At 39.7% G+C, this 13,967-nt stretch overlaps 1 protein-coding gene across 7 annotated transcripts in view; it reads left to right on the top strand.

Moving 5' to 3' along the window:
* The first annotated feature begins 2,676 nt into the window (after positions 1-2,676).
* LOC136430979 (serine/threonine-protein phosphatase 2A 55 kDa regulatory subunit B beta isoform) overlaps positions 2,677-13,967 on the top strand; it is a 33,741-nt gene continuing 22,450 nt past the window's right edge. For 2 of the 7 annotated variants that reach the window (XM_066422137.1, XM_066422134.1), the window contains exons 1-3: positions 2,677-2,869; positions 3,029-3,094; positions 6,274-6,294. In XM_066422137.1, the coding sequence (XP_066278234.1) occupies positions 2,863-2,869; positions 3,029-3,094; positions 6,274-6,294 (94 nt within the window). In that variant the 5' untranslated portion in view covers positions 2,677-2,862. Of the gene's footprint in view, positions 2,870-3,028; positions 3,134-6,273; positions 6,295-10,552; positions 10,826-13,967 lie in introns of those variants that run through there. The other 5 variants (XM_066422135.1, XM_066422133.1, XM_066422138.1 and 2 more) reach the window with 4 other exon arrangements.

Raw genomic sequence — 13,967 nt, 5'->3', positions numbered from 1 at the left:
CCGGCTATAGGGAGACTTAGTAATTTCCAGCAGGGAAATTTGGCCACCATATAGGGTTCCACAACTTGCAGGCGCAGTGAGGAAGACATGTTAACCTTATCGTGGACTAGCTCTCCTGGTCAATTATTCCCTTTTTTGCCGAATTTTACGATCCCTTGCCCCCATAGGAAGGCCTGGTGGAGTACGATGCCAGCCTGACATGGAGGCTACCGCAACAGCTGCAGCGAAGACAAGCGATACCGCTCAACTTGGGAATATTGCTAACTGTGACTTGAACAAAATCAAGGTGCAACATAGAGTGCATGATGTTTTAACTAAGTGACGGCCCGCCACCTGTGACCAGTTTTCGGCACACTGTCTTCAGCAACAAGTTGAACTTTGAGCACTGCCGCCCGGAACTTACCGTCGAAGTGCTCAATATCATTGTATCTCAGCATGTCAGCAGCGAAGACACTCAGCATCGTCCTGAAAAGCAAGTTCATAGTAATCAGTTATATATATTCAGCATCCCTATGTTCATCATTTCCGGCAAGTCGTACTATACAGAACCGATGACAAGTGATTGAAAGTCTGGGATGTTTACATGTCGGTACCTGGGGATAAAATAGCAGCGATCTACTGCTGTGTTCACGTGTGATGCCGCGATGTTGGCCGCTACGTAGAATGAGCGAAGACCTAGGGCGCGCGGAGACTGAGAGGCTGGTTTAAGACTGAATACGACCGGGCTGAAATCGCGCGCGCTACCTAGCGACCACACCATTCATTTAGCCTGCAACAAAAGTAGTCAAGGATTGAAGGAACAAGTCGGGATTTTGAAACAACAACAACATGAACCAAGAAGACAATGACCTGGTTGTGATATTCTATGTTTCGGCCCATTTTGCCGAAGCATCTCTACGCCGGCTAGTTGGGCAGCCATAGCTGTACGTGCTGAACAGCAAACTATTAAATAAAAAGACCGAGGAGATTGGTTAAACTAAGGACATTATATTGCCCTTGGTCTCCGCCTTTTTGACATTTCAGGTATGATTTCAAGAATGTCACAGAGAAATATCATCTAGCCTGGAGTCCAGGCTTATTAGCTCTAGTCCGCTACCCAAGCTTAATAAGGCCTCCAGGCTAATATCATCTGCTTTCGCATCAGTATTGAGTCGCACTTTTGCGGTCCTGCCAATACCTCGGAGAGGGCGGCCAGGTCAGTTAAAGGTACGCTACTGGACTCCGCACTGAATGGCACGAATGTTGCAAAGTTTACACGTGAAACAATGAGACTGAGCGGCCACGGTATCCGGCCTCACATCTGCTTGGAGATGAACGCTCAGTCAGAGTCGTTCTGGACGGCGGTACTACCGGAAATCACCACTTGACGACCATCAAAAGAGCATGTAATCAAGAAGGATCATATCAATACATATAAGTCGTTTTGATTTCTAAGACAAGAATTACAATGATTGATCAGGCGGAGGGGAGCAACTTTAATAGTGAGGTGGCCCAGGAGAAATCGAACCTCATTGAATGGACCGATCCAGTTCGAACACCATAAGCCACGCCCCCTGTTCTATTTCGAATAGTCCGTCAAAAACAGCCCTTGACGGACAAAAACGGCCACGCGCGTACGGCTGTCGAATATGCAGGCTGTCTTCTGTTGAGCTTTTTTGGCTCTGAAACCCTTTCAGAGCGGACCAAATAAAAATGGTATGCCTTCTTTGTGGACGGATGTATCCACCGAGTACGATTGTTTGAAGAGGGGGTAAATGTAGTTACGGTGAGGGCGTTATGTTTTCGGTCAATGCAGAAGCGGGTTGGGTCGCATAGCATTACCTTGTTGGTGACCATCAGTACCCAATTTCTGACAAACGGCCGATGCACGTGTAAAACAGGGTACGTATACCTGTGACAGGGTTCCCACTGTGTTGACTGCATGAATTGCAGCTGCATGTCCTTTAGTAATTAACTATCAAAATGCAATTCTTTTACTTACCGTGTCGCATTCATATTAATCAGTTTCATACACAAGTACAGAACAGGCGGAACTCTGTACTAGCGGACTTTGTAGTAGTTGGCAATGTGTTCTAAGCTCCCTCCTCATGAGTGCCCGAGCTATTTTCTTTTTCATTTCGCTTTTTTCCTGAGCTTACATGCAGCCAATACAGTGAAAAACCTGTGACAGATGTAGATACTCTGCTTAACACGTGCCATTTTTGTCCAACTAGCGCTGTTCTTGACGGAGGTATTCCAAATGGAATAGGGGGTTCTATATGTTCGATATGGTGTTCGACTGGATCGGTCAACCGCCTTGCACGGTGTAACGTCATGTCAGTAGAATGTAGAGTACATTGGAATATATCAAAACGCACGTAGGAAGAAAAGGACAGAAGTAAAGAAACCAAACCAGGCTAAAAAGTTAGTCACTGTGACACAGTCTCAGACAGCCTGATCAATGAGAGTTTGGGCCTTTGGGGATTTGGGGGATGTTGCCCTTCCCGAGGACTGACTCTCCCGGTCAAATTATTATTGACCCTATTTTTGTCGAATTCTTTTATTCACACACCGATGGAATGGCCTGGCGGAGGCTATCAAAAAGAGAGGACTATTCGTACTGGAGTCTCCTTTGTTGGGCAAGTTGGCCGCCAATAATATTCAAGTGAAAGTTAGAATTACCCAACATGCTGTGCTGTTGACGTCATCACCGAGCAGTGTTCAAGAAGTGCGCCATTTTGAAATCTCTGTGGCTCGGGGGTTTCTTGTTGGGAGGGATCCCGCCACAATCGGCTCACATCCTCTGCCCTGTGTCACCCTAGGAGCAGACACTGCACCTACAGGATATCTGAAGGAGTCAAAGATTCTTGGTAGAGGACAATAATGGCTGGTAGGTGTCTTGCACGAAGACAATACCGTATTTGACAGTGAGCTAGCAACCCGGACTTGTTTTCGCTATTCCCGCGATGATCATATTTTCAGGTACGTGTTTGCAGCATGCTACATTGAATATGAGAATGTCTGAAGTAACATTTTGCTTATTCCCCAGGCGGTGGTGACATACAGTGGTGCTTCTCCCAGGTGAAAGGGACTGTGGAAGAGGACGTTACTGAAGGTGAGGCCCCTCCCCATCACTACCTGTCAGTGGACCCAGGTACTTCCTATCTACACATATCCGTTATACCATAACATGTACCAGTCTGTCATATCAATCGTATGTTAACACATTGGTGTGTATTTTTTGTCGTTAGCTCATAATTCATTTATGCTGGGAAACAACGCCACAGTATAGTTGACAACCGGCCAAGCCAACGTCCCCCTCCCCCATCTTTGAAAAAAATTTTGTCGTGTAACGTTCTTTCAAATTATCATTGCTTCTGGTAGACACGTTCGTCGGAATCATTCAAATGTACCTGTAAGAGTGATGTGTGAAAATTAGAATTGTCCCCCTGCAAATGAACATTTTTCTTTGTGACACCCTGGTTCTTAAGTTTAACCAAACTTTGCAAAATTATGTCAGTGTTGTTGCTACCAGCAGTTGCACATCGTAGTATACAACTACAAGGGGTGGATTGTTTTACTCATTGATTCGGACATATGATTGGCAATATTCTAACTAGTTATTGTATTGATGCCAATAGTTAATATATGTCCTGCTGTGTACTTTGATTCATGTCATTGATTTTGATGGCTGTTCAGTGTTGTATCTCATGCAAAATGTTTATGCACCTAAATTAACATACTCTAGGGTCAAGGACAGGCACATCCTGTCTATGTCATGGACCATGCACAAGTTATCTAGTGCAGTATGGCATAGAATAAAGTGACAGTTGCCATATAGTAATGTTGTTAAGGTATGTTGGCATGAGCAGCATGCACCCGCTATCTCAGTAATATTACAGAAGACCAAAAAGAATTTTTTCCGAAGGAACATTTGGGGGAAACTTCGTTGGCTAATCTGATTGTTACAGTACAGTAGTCTCTTGCCAGGGAATGAAGCTTTGGATGCTGCGGTTATCTCTGTGCCTCCGAGTTAGCATGAAGTCTGACAAGCAGTGGTCATCCTCCGTAGCTTGGAGCTTAGATCCTAATTACGTTAAAACTCTTCCTCAAACTGTGGGAGATAGTATCATGTAACAGACAAGTGTAATAACTGAAGTCACATGCAAAAAGTTGTGAAAGTAAGCTTATCAAGCTTTCACACACTAAATAGGTAGAGTTTGTAGAGCTGAGAAAATGTCAAGGATATGGTTTCGTCATTGCGTGACTTTCTGTTGAGTAATTAGCACCACCAGGAGGTTTGCACAGGTGAGGGTTGATCCAGGTTTTTGTCTAGAAAGTAAAAAAAGCTCTTAAGTCTGCTTCCACCATGGCCTTTCTTATATTAGGGACGAATTTGGATCTAGAGTGACAGAATGAGGTTAATGTCCTGTTGCAGAAGTACAGGTACCTGTGTGATGTCCTCAATAGTTCAGAACTTTCAGCGTTGTGAGCTTTAAAGGTACAGACCAGGTAATATTAAGTACCAGTAGAGTCTGTGTTGGAGGTAGTGTCAACGCTTGAAGCTTTTTTTCTATAATTGAAATAACCAGCACAAGTATGTCTAATGTTACAAAGAGTAAAATTTTCCACAGATCTTTACCTATTGATATTTTTGGTCTGCATTATAATGAATGATACATTGTTTATCCCCACTAGCACAAACCCTATATCTAGTGGTGTGGTTTCTTCTATTTGGCTTATGGCCAGCAAGGTCTGAACTACACTGGCATGAAGCAGTTCAAAAGGCCACAACTAAGAGAGAATGTAGATGATTAAATGGTGTAATTCCTGTCTTTATTTGACCTTGCTGTGTATCTTATTTACCATCCACACTCCTGTCCTCATCATGAATGACATATCCTGAAATGGCTGCATAGTGTAGATACATATGGGTGGTTAGAGACACTCAAACAGTTAGGCTTCAAGCCAAAGTTTAAAATAACATTATTTTTCAAGCAGTATACCAATTTTTTTTAATGTACTGGTGAGTATACTGACTTGTTCAAATATGTAGAATAAATCATAAATGATAAGTCTTCTTGCAGCGTGGTAATGATATGCTTGAGTTTCTCACCAGTGCTTGATGGATTTTAGCATCTCTTACTACCTATCTGCATTCAGAGAAACGTGACCTTTTATGCAGATAGCTACAGGCTATTACCAAAAGAGTAACTTAGAGGGCACTTATTGCATATTCGACCAAGTTGGTCAAGGACCAAGTTTGCCACCTCCTGTTGCCTGTGAGCCACTGTACATGTTTCTGCATATATATTTGCTAAGTAATAATAGACTGAGCATTGATACATCAATCATGAGATAAAAACATAACATTGTAATAATATCAAGAATGATCAAAAAAATCACTGAATGTAGCTCTTCTATGTAAAAAAAAAAAACAATAACAATATAATAGTGCATAACGGCCAATCCATCAGATACAACAAAGCATGCATGTACCTGGTCTAAATGGACCTGACACTGTTAAACACCCCAGTGGTACCATGTGACATGAGATTCGATCTTAGATTGTAGATTAAGAGATGATTACCTAGTGCAGAATACTAGTACTGCAGACCCATACTTGGTCGTATGCATTCACTGAACAAGACATAATGCGTCAGCATCTCCATACGGTGTGGTAACATTTGGCGACACTCTAATCTCAACTGTGTGTTCCACTCTGTGCAAGATGTACTGTGAAATTACATGGTTTCACTGGAGGGTGGTTATTGCCCTGTTATAGTTTGCTCATGTGTATTATCAGAATACAAAAGGGAAGATTGCAGTAAAGGCTTGTTTGAGTTTACTGCTCGTACATTACTTATAAGTGGAAGTGACTTATTTTGGGATCATAACTTACCAAGCTTACTTGATGATAAGATAATAATAACATATAGTATGATGATAAAAAGAAGAGTATAGGACTTGAATATTCCATCAAGTTGTCATGGTTGTTCTTGTCAGATTTTACTAGTAAAACTTTTGTAAAACCATGCATAGTTTGCTCACAGTCATGCACATATCTTGTTTATTCAAGTAAGAACTCTTGAACTGTTGTTGATGTCTTACTGTCCTCCCTTTCCAGAGTTTTTTTTTTTTTCAAATATATAGCAAGTATGTAAATAGGTGTACTTGTGTTTGGATTGGCTGTCAGTTTCACTGTATTCAGCAAATACTTTGTTATTTAATTTGACCCAAGGATGTTCTAGTCCAAAGGCAAAGCTGCCACTAATTCCTGGTTTTGCTTTTCAGATGGGGACTCTTGGGAATACGGTAATTATAACAAGCCCCTTTCTGTTTTTTTGTTCGGTTGGTCCACCTGCATGAGTCTAACAGGAATCAGGGCTCGAAATAGACTTAACACAGGTGTCATTTCTGTAGGATTGGCTCAGTGATTCATGTCTAATTGGTAGAGAGTGATTGAAACGATTCCAGCCCAAATCTGATATTGCATGTTTTTTGTTGTTTCACATCACAGTGGTGTACAGTTGAAACGTTTAAATGCATTATCTACATATTGATTGTCATTAGCACTGTAACTTAATGTGATTATTTTCCCTGTCATATACTTCTGTTATGCTGTTCTGTTGCCTGTTAATGTTATCAACCCCTCCATCATTTGTTCTACCAGTGTTTTTCAACTGTGTACAGTCAAATTTCAAGCCCCGGGACCCTGAACAGTCAGAACAAAACAGACTATACATTTTTCAGAGATACTTTTAGTTACAGGCAACAAGCTTGTTTCATTGAATTTTGAAAACTGAGCAGCTTTTGTGACTGACAGGGTTCAGACTCTCTGGTTTTGTTTTATTTTTCTGTAATGATGCATCAACATTATTCATGATTATTCGTGGTTTCTAATGAACAATCTCTGAGACAATCAAAGTAAATATTTTAGACATGACTTAATCTAGTTCCTAGAAGTTGTTGAGTAAGTTTGTCTTTCTATTACATGTTACTGTAAGGGCTAGTCTGCCAAATGGCTTGGATAGAAACAGAAAGAGATCTGAGTTCACTGTCAATGTGCAGTATACCATGGATTTTGTTGGACGGTAATGTTTTATTGTGTCACGAAATTGGTAATGCTAGCACAATTTCCTGGTGCATGTACAGTACTGTATTTGAAGTTTTAGAAAAGTAGGAAAAAAAGATAAGACAGGGATACACTTCTTCCAATTTAAGGTATTTTTAAAGATTAACTGTCACACTTCAAATGTAAGAAAAACAAGATTGTTATGAAGACATTTTTATAGTATATGGCAAATGTATATCCATATCCATTGTTCCTTTTCTGTGATGCTGTTGTACATGATTATGCAAGTCATTTCGCCTTAACAATCCCTTGGGATTCACAATGGACGGATCGCATTTCCTGCATCATTTAATTACAAGTGCTTGAGGGAAGGCTGCTTCATTTATATTTTCACAGGTAATGGAAATGAGGCAGGTATGTACCTGGCAGGTAAAGAGCATGACAGAATTGTGGAAAATCAGAAAAATCTTTTATGTGAAAAATGATGAAACGAATGATGATTTTTACAATTGATAATGCTGGCAGATAACCTACAGGTTGCAGGTATATTTCAACCCCTGGTGGTGCACCTTCTTGTTCCATACAATGCATTCATGACAGTCTATCCAATTTCAGATTCTCAGCACAATACAGTTTTTTGTTCAATGCTAGCATGCTTAGGTTTCTATGGGTATGGATTATTCATAGCGCAATGTCCCAATGGATTTAAATTTGTGTTCATTTGCCATTACTTTGGAACCCCCATAGAATTACATTTTCCTTAAAACAAGATTAGATAACTGGAAGGGAGTTGTTCTGCCAAGACTCTTCACCTGGCTATCGCAACGCTCCATTGATCCAGCGGTCATGAAATCATCCTTCTGACTAATGTAACATGGACCATGGCTCTTTACAAATCTCATGCCTAATTGGAGTTTCATGTAAGGGTCTGATTGTGCATTTCTAGTTGAGAAACACTGGGGGAAATGGAACCCAGATTCTAAGTTGACAAGAGAGTCTTGAAGAGACACTTCTCACTTAAGGAATAGTATCATGGTAGGTAAAAATATTGAGTGAACTGGCTGCAGTTTGAGCAAAAGTAGCTAGGGAGACATTAACCTGTGATTTTTACTTCATCTACCAGGGGGCTCTTCTTTCTCACATCTAGTCTTACACATGTATCATCCCAATGGTTGCAAATGTTTGGGGTTGTTACAAAATAGCTCTCAATAAAGTTTGAGGTAGTGCTGAGTGTTAGTAGCCTACCATTAGTACCAAGGTTATCATCATTACCTGGTTGTGTAATAAGAAACTCCAAATATCCTATCATAAGTTCAGTTTGTTATTTTCAGGCAGTCCTGTGTATTCAATTCTAACAAGTGTAATTTAAGCTTCAGCAGACAGGTGGCATTGCAGTTCTTTGTATAGCACCTGAGGAAATCATTTGTGATATCGATATCTGCAATTTTGGCCCTTTATTTTGTTCTAACTGCAATAGGCCCCCTTTTGCCCTCAAACGGAAGAACTCTGAGGTACTTCTTTTATCACATTAACCTTAAATTTTTTTTTCATTTACAAAGACAGCTGGATCCTGGAGCTTAAGATATTTCAGAAAGAATTTGAAAGCAATTGGATCATTCTGCAGGCCATTGTCTTTCCTCCCGCGGTATCCCAATGTAGGCCTCTTTCATGGCTTGCAGGGAAAACTATTGGAAAAGTGTTATGTAACTTGATAAATGTAGTGGCCTTTGCCTTTCTGTTTCTCATTACTGCATATAACCTGAGTGATGTGCTAGCGCAAATTTGTGGAGTGCCCCAGGGCTGATGGCATTGGTACCCCACTCAGCATCACTTCCTCCATTGGGGAAGGGAACATGCAATGGATTAAGACTCTCAGTCCAACTTACAGGAGGTTAAGGACAGTTTCTTATTTGTAGCATTTGTTTCCTCATTCAATCAGGCTGTTAAATCATTTAAAAGACATGTATTTTTGTTGTTTTAGCATATTGAAATAGACTTGTCTTGAGCAAACCATCAGTTTACACTTTACAAGGCTCGTAATACCTACTTTGCAGAAATATTTTGAGATTGAAGAAAAATATAGATAAGTTACAACAGGCTTGGTCTATTCTGGATCACATTTTGTAGAAAGTAGAAATTAAGTATTCCAAGCCTTGGACTATGAATTATAGCACCAACTTCTGCTCACCTGTCCTTGAAAGCTGTGCTGTTGTAATAGATGATAATTGATATAGTCATCTGTATATCAAGAAGAAGGTTGTTAGTCTGGAGGATGTCATTTGGACATAGCGGCAATGCAAATATAGAATATAGACAAAACAATTTTTCACAATTTGAAAATAGGCATCTTGTTTGACAATCAAATCAAAAGAAATGATTTATTTTGCATTCTGGCTGCATACCTCTGTAATAAGATAGGCGAGGAGAATGCTAACCTTGATACTTAGTAAACATGTACTTCTATCACATGTTGACCTTGAATGGGAAGAGGTTTCCATTAAAGCGCCAGCCATTCTTCATAGCATTTTGCTCCCCACAGATAAGTGAAAGATGCCAGTGCAAGTAATAAAGTGAGCCAGCCAAATGGGGTTGGCCTTTAATTCCTCTGATTATCAGTACAGGTACGCTGATAACATTGACGTAGATCTGGAGGTAGAATGTGAGAAAGTCATTGAGTACTGCAGCACTTATTGTATTAGCCGTGACGTCAAACCAGCTCTAGATTTCATCTGCACTTAATCTCAGAAAAATAAGATGTAAATAAGTATTCATGACCCAAAGTCTAGATTTTGACAAGCAAACGGTTTGTTGAACTTGAAAGTCATGCCAGCATCATGTATCCATTGCTTTAGTCAAAATATTAAGAGGATCAAAGACAAAGCAAGCTGGGATTTAAAAAACTGACCCATTTCTTCTTTGTCTCAAAAACAATTTTGATAGAATTACCAGCTAACTTTCCCACGATGATTGTGTCAAGAAGATGACTCGGGATCAAGACCTTCACTTTCACAGTGAGAACTCCTCCTGGCTTTGCATAATAAAGCAGTACCATAAAAGCAGATTGCTTGCTATTCTGAGATATACGTCTGGGGACATGGCGGCAGTGTAAAACTTAAAAGCTATCAAAATGTCAGCAGGCGGGGTTGGCAGTGGTTCCAGCCATTCAGTCCTCATCCCGGTATTGATCCACGTTGTGCAGATTTCCCCAGGCACTAGTGATGCCTTCTCACTTCATTTGCATGTCCAATTTATATCGTACATGGCTGAGGGATTTGGGACACTGGATTCTGGGAGAGGGGGGAAGGTTGTTAAGTCTGAATGTATCTTTCGGAAAAACACCTCTCATTTTGTATTGTCTATTCTTTGAATGTAAGACTCATGAAACGGCATAGATATTATTTGCATGATTATGAAAATTTACAAGAATATTTGGGTTATTACCCTGGTTTGGCATGCATTGGTTCCTCCCTAACTTACTTCCATGATGCTGGTATTCATGGATGGTTGCTCTATTAAACATCAAGTCCTTAGGGGGTTTGTCTTGAGAGGTAGCCAAGATTTCTTGACAGGCGCCATTGACTGGTAACCTGGTGTTCAGGTAATGTTCACACGAGATTCATAATATAGTACAAGTTACATCTGAGTGGACCAGCTTTGTGAGAGAATTCGTGGGATACATTATTAGTGCAGAAACACTTCCAGTGTGCTGTGGAACAAAAGAACTGTCAGTGAGTTGGTGGCTTTAACAACTGGAGGATATGGTGCACACAGGCAAGTACTATTTATGCCATTCCTTTCGGCCATGTACTCTTAAAATATAGCGTCGCAGGGTATCAAAGACGTGTGATAAGACCAGTAAATCCATGACCTAGAAAATACTGGCAGAAAGGTAGATTGAAGATAGGATAAAGAGGCTTCTTTATGTTTATGGATATCTTACGCCTCGGGTACAAATGTTTATCAAATACGGGAATCTTCTACTCACATGTATGTAGGAATTTTCATGGTTTTCTGCTTATTTGATACTAGAGATTTGGATCTTTGTCCTTTTTGACTCATTATGCGTTTTGTAAAGTTTATACTTTTGCTTAATTTTTATTGGCGAGAATCATACCATGTCGGTGTAAGTTTCATCCTGTCTTGAATGAAAGGTATAGGAGACTTGGAGTATGCTTGTTTTCAGCAGTTGGCTTTGTGCTTGCACCCTACATTACAAAATGGCACACGCATGTGAGTCACATGCTCTTCATTGTTATTCTGGCGTTGTGCATGGACGTAATTTGGCTGCGAGCAGGTTGTTTGTCTGCGGGTATAAAACATGGCTTGCTCTTGTACTGCCTCACTAAAATAACCTATTTGTAGAAGAAAAATGATAAGAATTTCAATCTTTTCTAGATGAGTTTTAAACTTACGTAGTATAGTCAAGACACATGATCAGTTTTATTCAATTAATGTCTAAGTTTAGAGTGTTGCTATGGTATTTTTGCCTATATATTTAGTAAACAGTCAATTTGTTAGGCACTGAATGGCACCTTACCTTTATGATGATACTAGACCTAGGATCCAAACATGGAGATTCAATATTAACTGCAGAATACCTGCTCTAAAATATTATTAACCACTTGTTACACACACAAGTGTTATCCTCACAAGAAGCATGTCACTATCAAGAAGATGATCAAAGGTCAAATTGCATTCTATTCCCAGTTCTAAAATTTTCTGCTGGGGTTAATTGAAACCAAAATTGGACGATGGCTCAGTAAAAATTAAGATTTGATGGGAATGTGCCAAGGTTGTATTGGCCAAAGGAACTAGGTCATGATTTGGTCATGCTCATTTCGATGAAATGTGCTTTGATGTGTTAAAAACATGGTTAGATATGGCCACTAACAATAGGATACCTAGCAGTATGCAATCAAAGTTACCCAGCTACTCTATCTGTCTTGTTTCGAGGGTGAGTTATTCCCCATGGAAAGCTAGTTAGATTGGTGTGGTGTCCTTGTAATGTTTAGTCCTGCTTATGGAGATCTATGGTCCAGTATTAACAGAACACTCTGAGGTACATTGTTGGCAGTCCAACTGCACAAGTTCCCTGCTAAGCCATCCTCAGGGATGTGTATTGTTCGTTCAAGGAAAGTACTTAAGAAAATGCAATCAAATATCAATTATTGAGAGGTCCCATAGCCGCTTGATTGGGTTTTGTCAAGGTGGGCCCTCTTCAATTTATTGTGTCACAGTAGTAAAGCTATAAGTAACTTAAGGTTGCTTATTTTGAATCATTCTCCATATTTGGTGTTATTTTTCTTTCTTACAAGTAATTTGTTTATGTCCATAGTATTGAAATATTTTGTTATCATTGGAAACATCTAAAGCTCTATGAGGTAATTCATGTCGTGTACAAGGGGCAAGACTTTTACGTGATGAGTCTTGGTAAATAGATTGTCATTATGTAGTTTTCATCAGTAAAGATGAATGATTTCAAACACCTTGGGAAACTAGGAGTGTCTCATTTACCAAATTCTCAGCACAGAAAATGGTGATGGAGGAAACTTGTTAACTTGCATGGTAAAGATGTAGTCATGGTTAGCCAAGGAGAAAGAAATTTCTTTCCAAGCTGTTCCAGGATCCTCATCTATTATGCATGATGGCATGCAAAGAAATCTGTCCCACCTCACATTTCTAAAGACATTGTAAGTTGTCAATTTCTTCAATGTACCTCTAAACTTCTGTAAGTATATTTTAATGCTGAATCATCAATACCATTACTTTTGTAGTTAGTATCAGAGAGATGCTAGCTTTTGAGTATACCAAGGTTGTTTTTGTGCTTTCCAAGTATCCCAACACAGTCTGGCTTGGTGCCAAATAGCTTTGATCACTGACATGGGGAAGACTCTACCTTTATATTGCTCCTTGCATGTCATCTGTTTCAGTCATGTGCTGCTGGTGTGAACTGGTTGGATTTTAATCAGGAGAAACTACCAACAGATGATAGTTATATTGTTTTTCATTTCATTGCCTTTCCACAGTTAGTAGTTATGGTACATGTTTAAAAGCCCTTAAATACATGTAGTTCATGATATCTTTTTTTGACCAGGTGGATTCTATGTTTCGATGTTATATTTGTCATTATTAGATTTGGAGACCCAAAAGTTCTGTAGTCCATCTTCAGTCTATTAAAGTGTTGTGGCATATAAGATGGTAGAAAACCTCTCTGGTTTGAAGGTTGGATTACAGCTACGGAGCTTGATGGATCACTGCACTCAGGCAAGAAGACAGATCCCAGTCCCCGGCAGTGCTTAGTATTGGAAATTGGCATGTCCTGTCAGCCAAGATGAATGGATGGAAAGATGAAATTTCTTATTAGCATTTCAGTGGGAGGAAGTGTTAATGCATATATATATATATATGGTACTTTCTCATCATGCAGGTTCAAATTACCAAACTGTGTAAAAATGAATTATCATGTCTGTGTGATGATTCATTGTGTTTTGTAAATTAGAATGAAAAAAAAAACAAGACATGAAAAGATCCTATCAGTGATATGTAGAAGTACTACCAGTAGATACAAGAGGGAAAAAAACACAAGATAAGACATGAACATAAGTGTCTAAGGTGTCAGACATTGTTATGCCACAAAGACATGGCCAAATTATCTATGCTATTGAAGCCATGCAAGACTTCAGAGGGTTTTTTAGCATTATTCTTGTCAAGTTTAAAACTGCCATTAGCAATCAGCACAGCAGGTAATATTTCATTCACTTGAACAGGAGGCCTACAAGGGACTCACTAGGGTTTTGACAGCTGGGTATCATACTCCTTTCTCAAGCTGTTTTTACATCAACAGTTTGATCCTGGGGGAATTATTCATACCATAATAGATGGAAATACCACTACAATTAAAGTTTGATTTGTC

The sequence above is a fragment of the Branchiostoma lanceolatum genome, chromosome 3 (genome assembly GCF_035083965.1).
Source record: "Branchiostoma lanceolatum isolate klBraLanc5 chromosome 3, klBraLanc5.hap2, whole genome shotgun sequence".
In the NCBI taxonomy this organism is placed as follows: Eukaryota; Metazoa; Chordata; class Leptocardii; order Amphioxiformes; family Branchiostomatidae; genus Branchiostoma; species Branchiostoma lanceolatum.
This window is presented reverse-complemented; position numbering and strand designations above follow the sequence as displayed.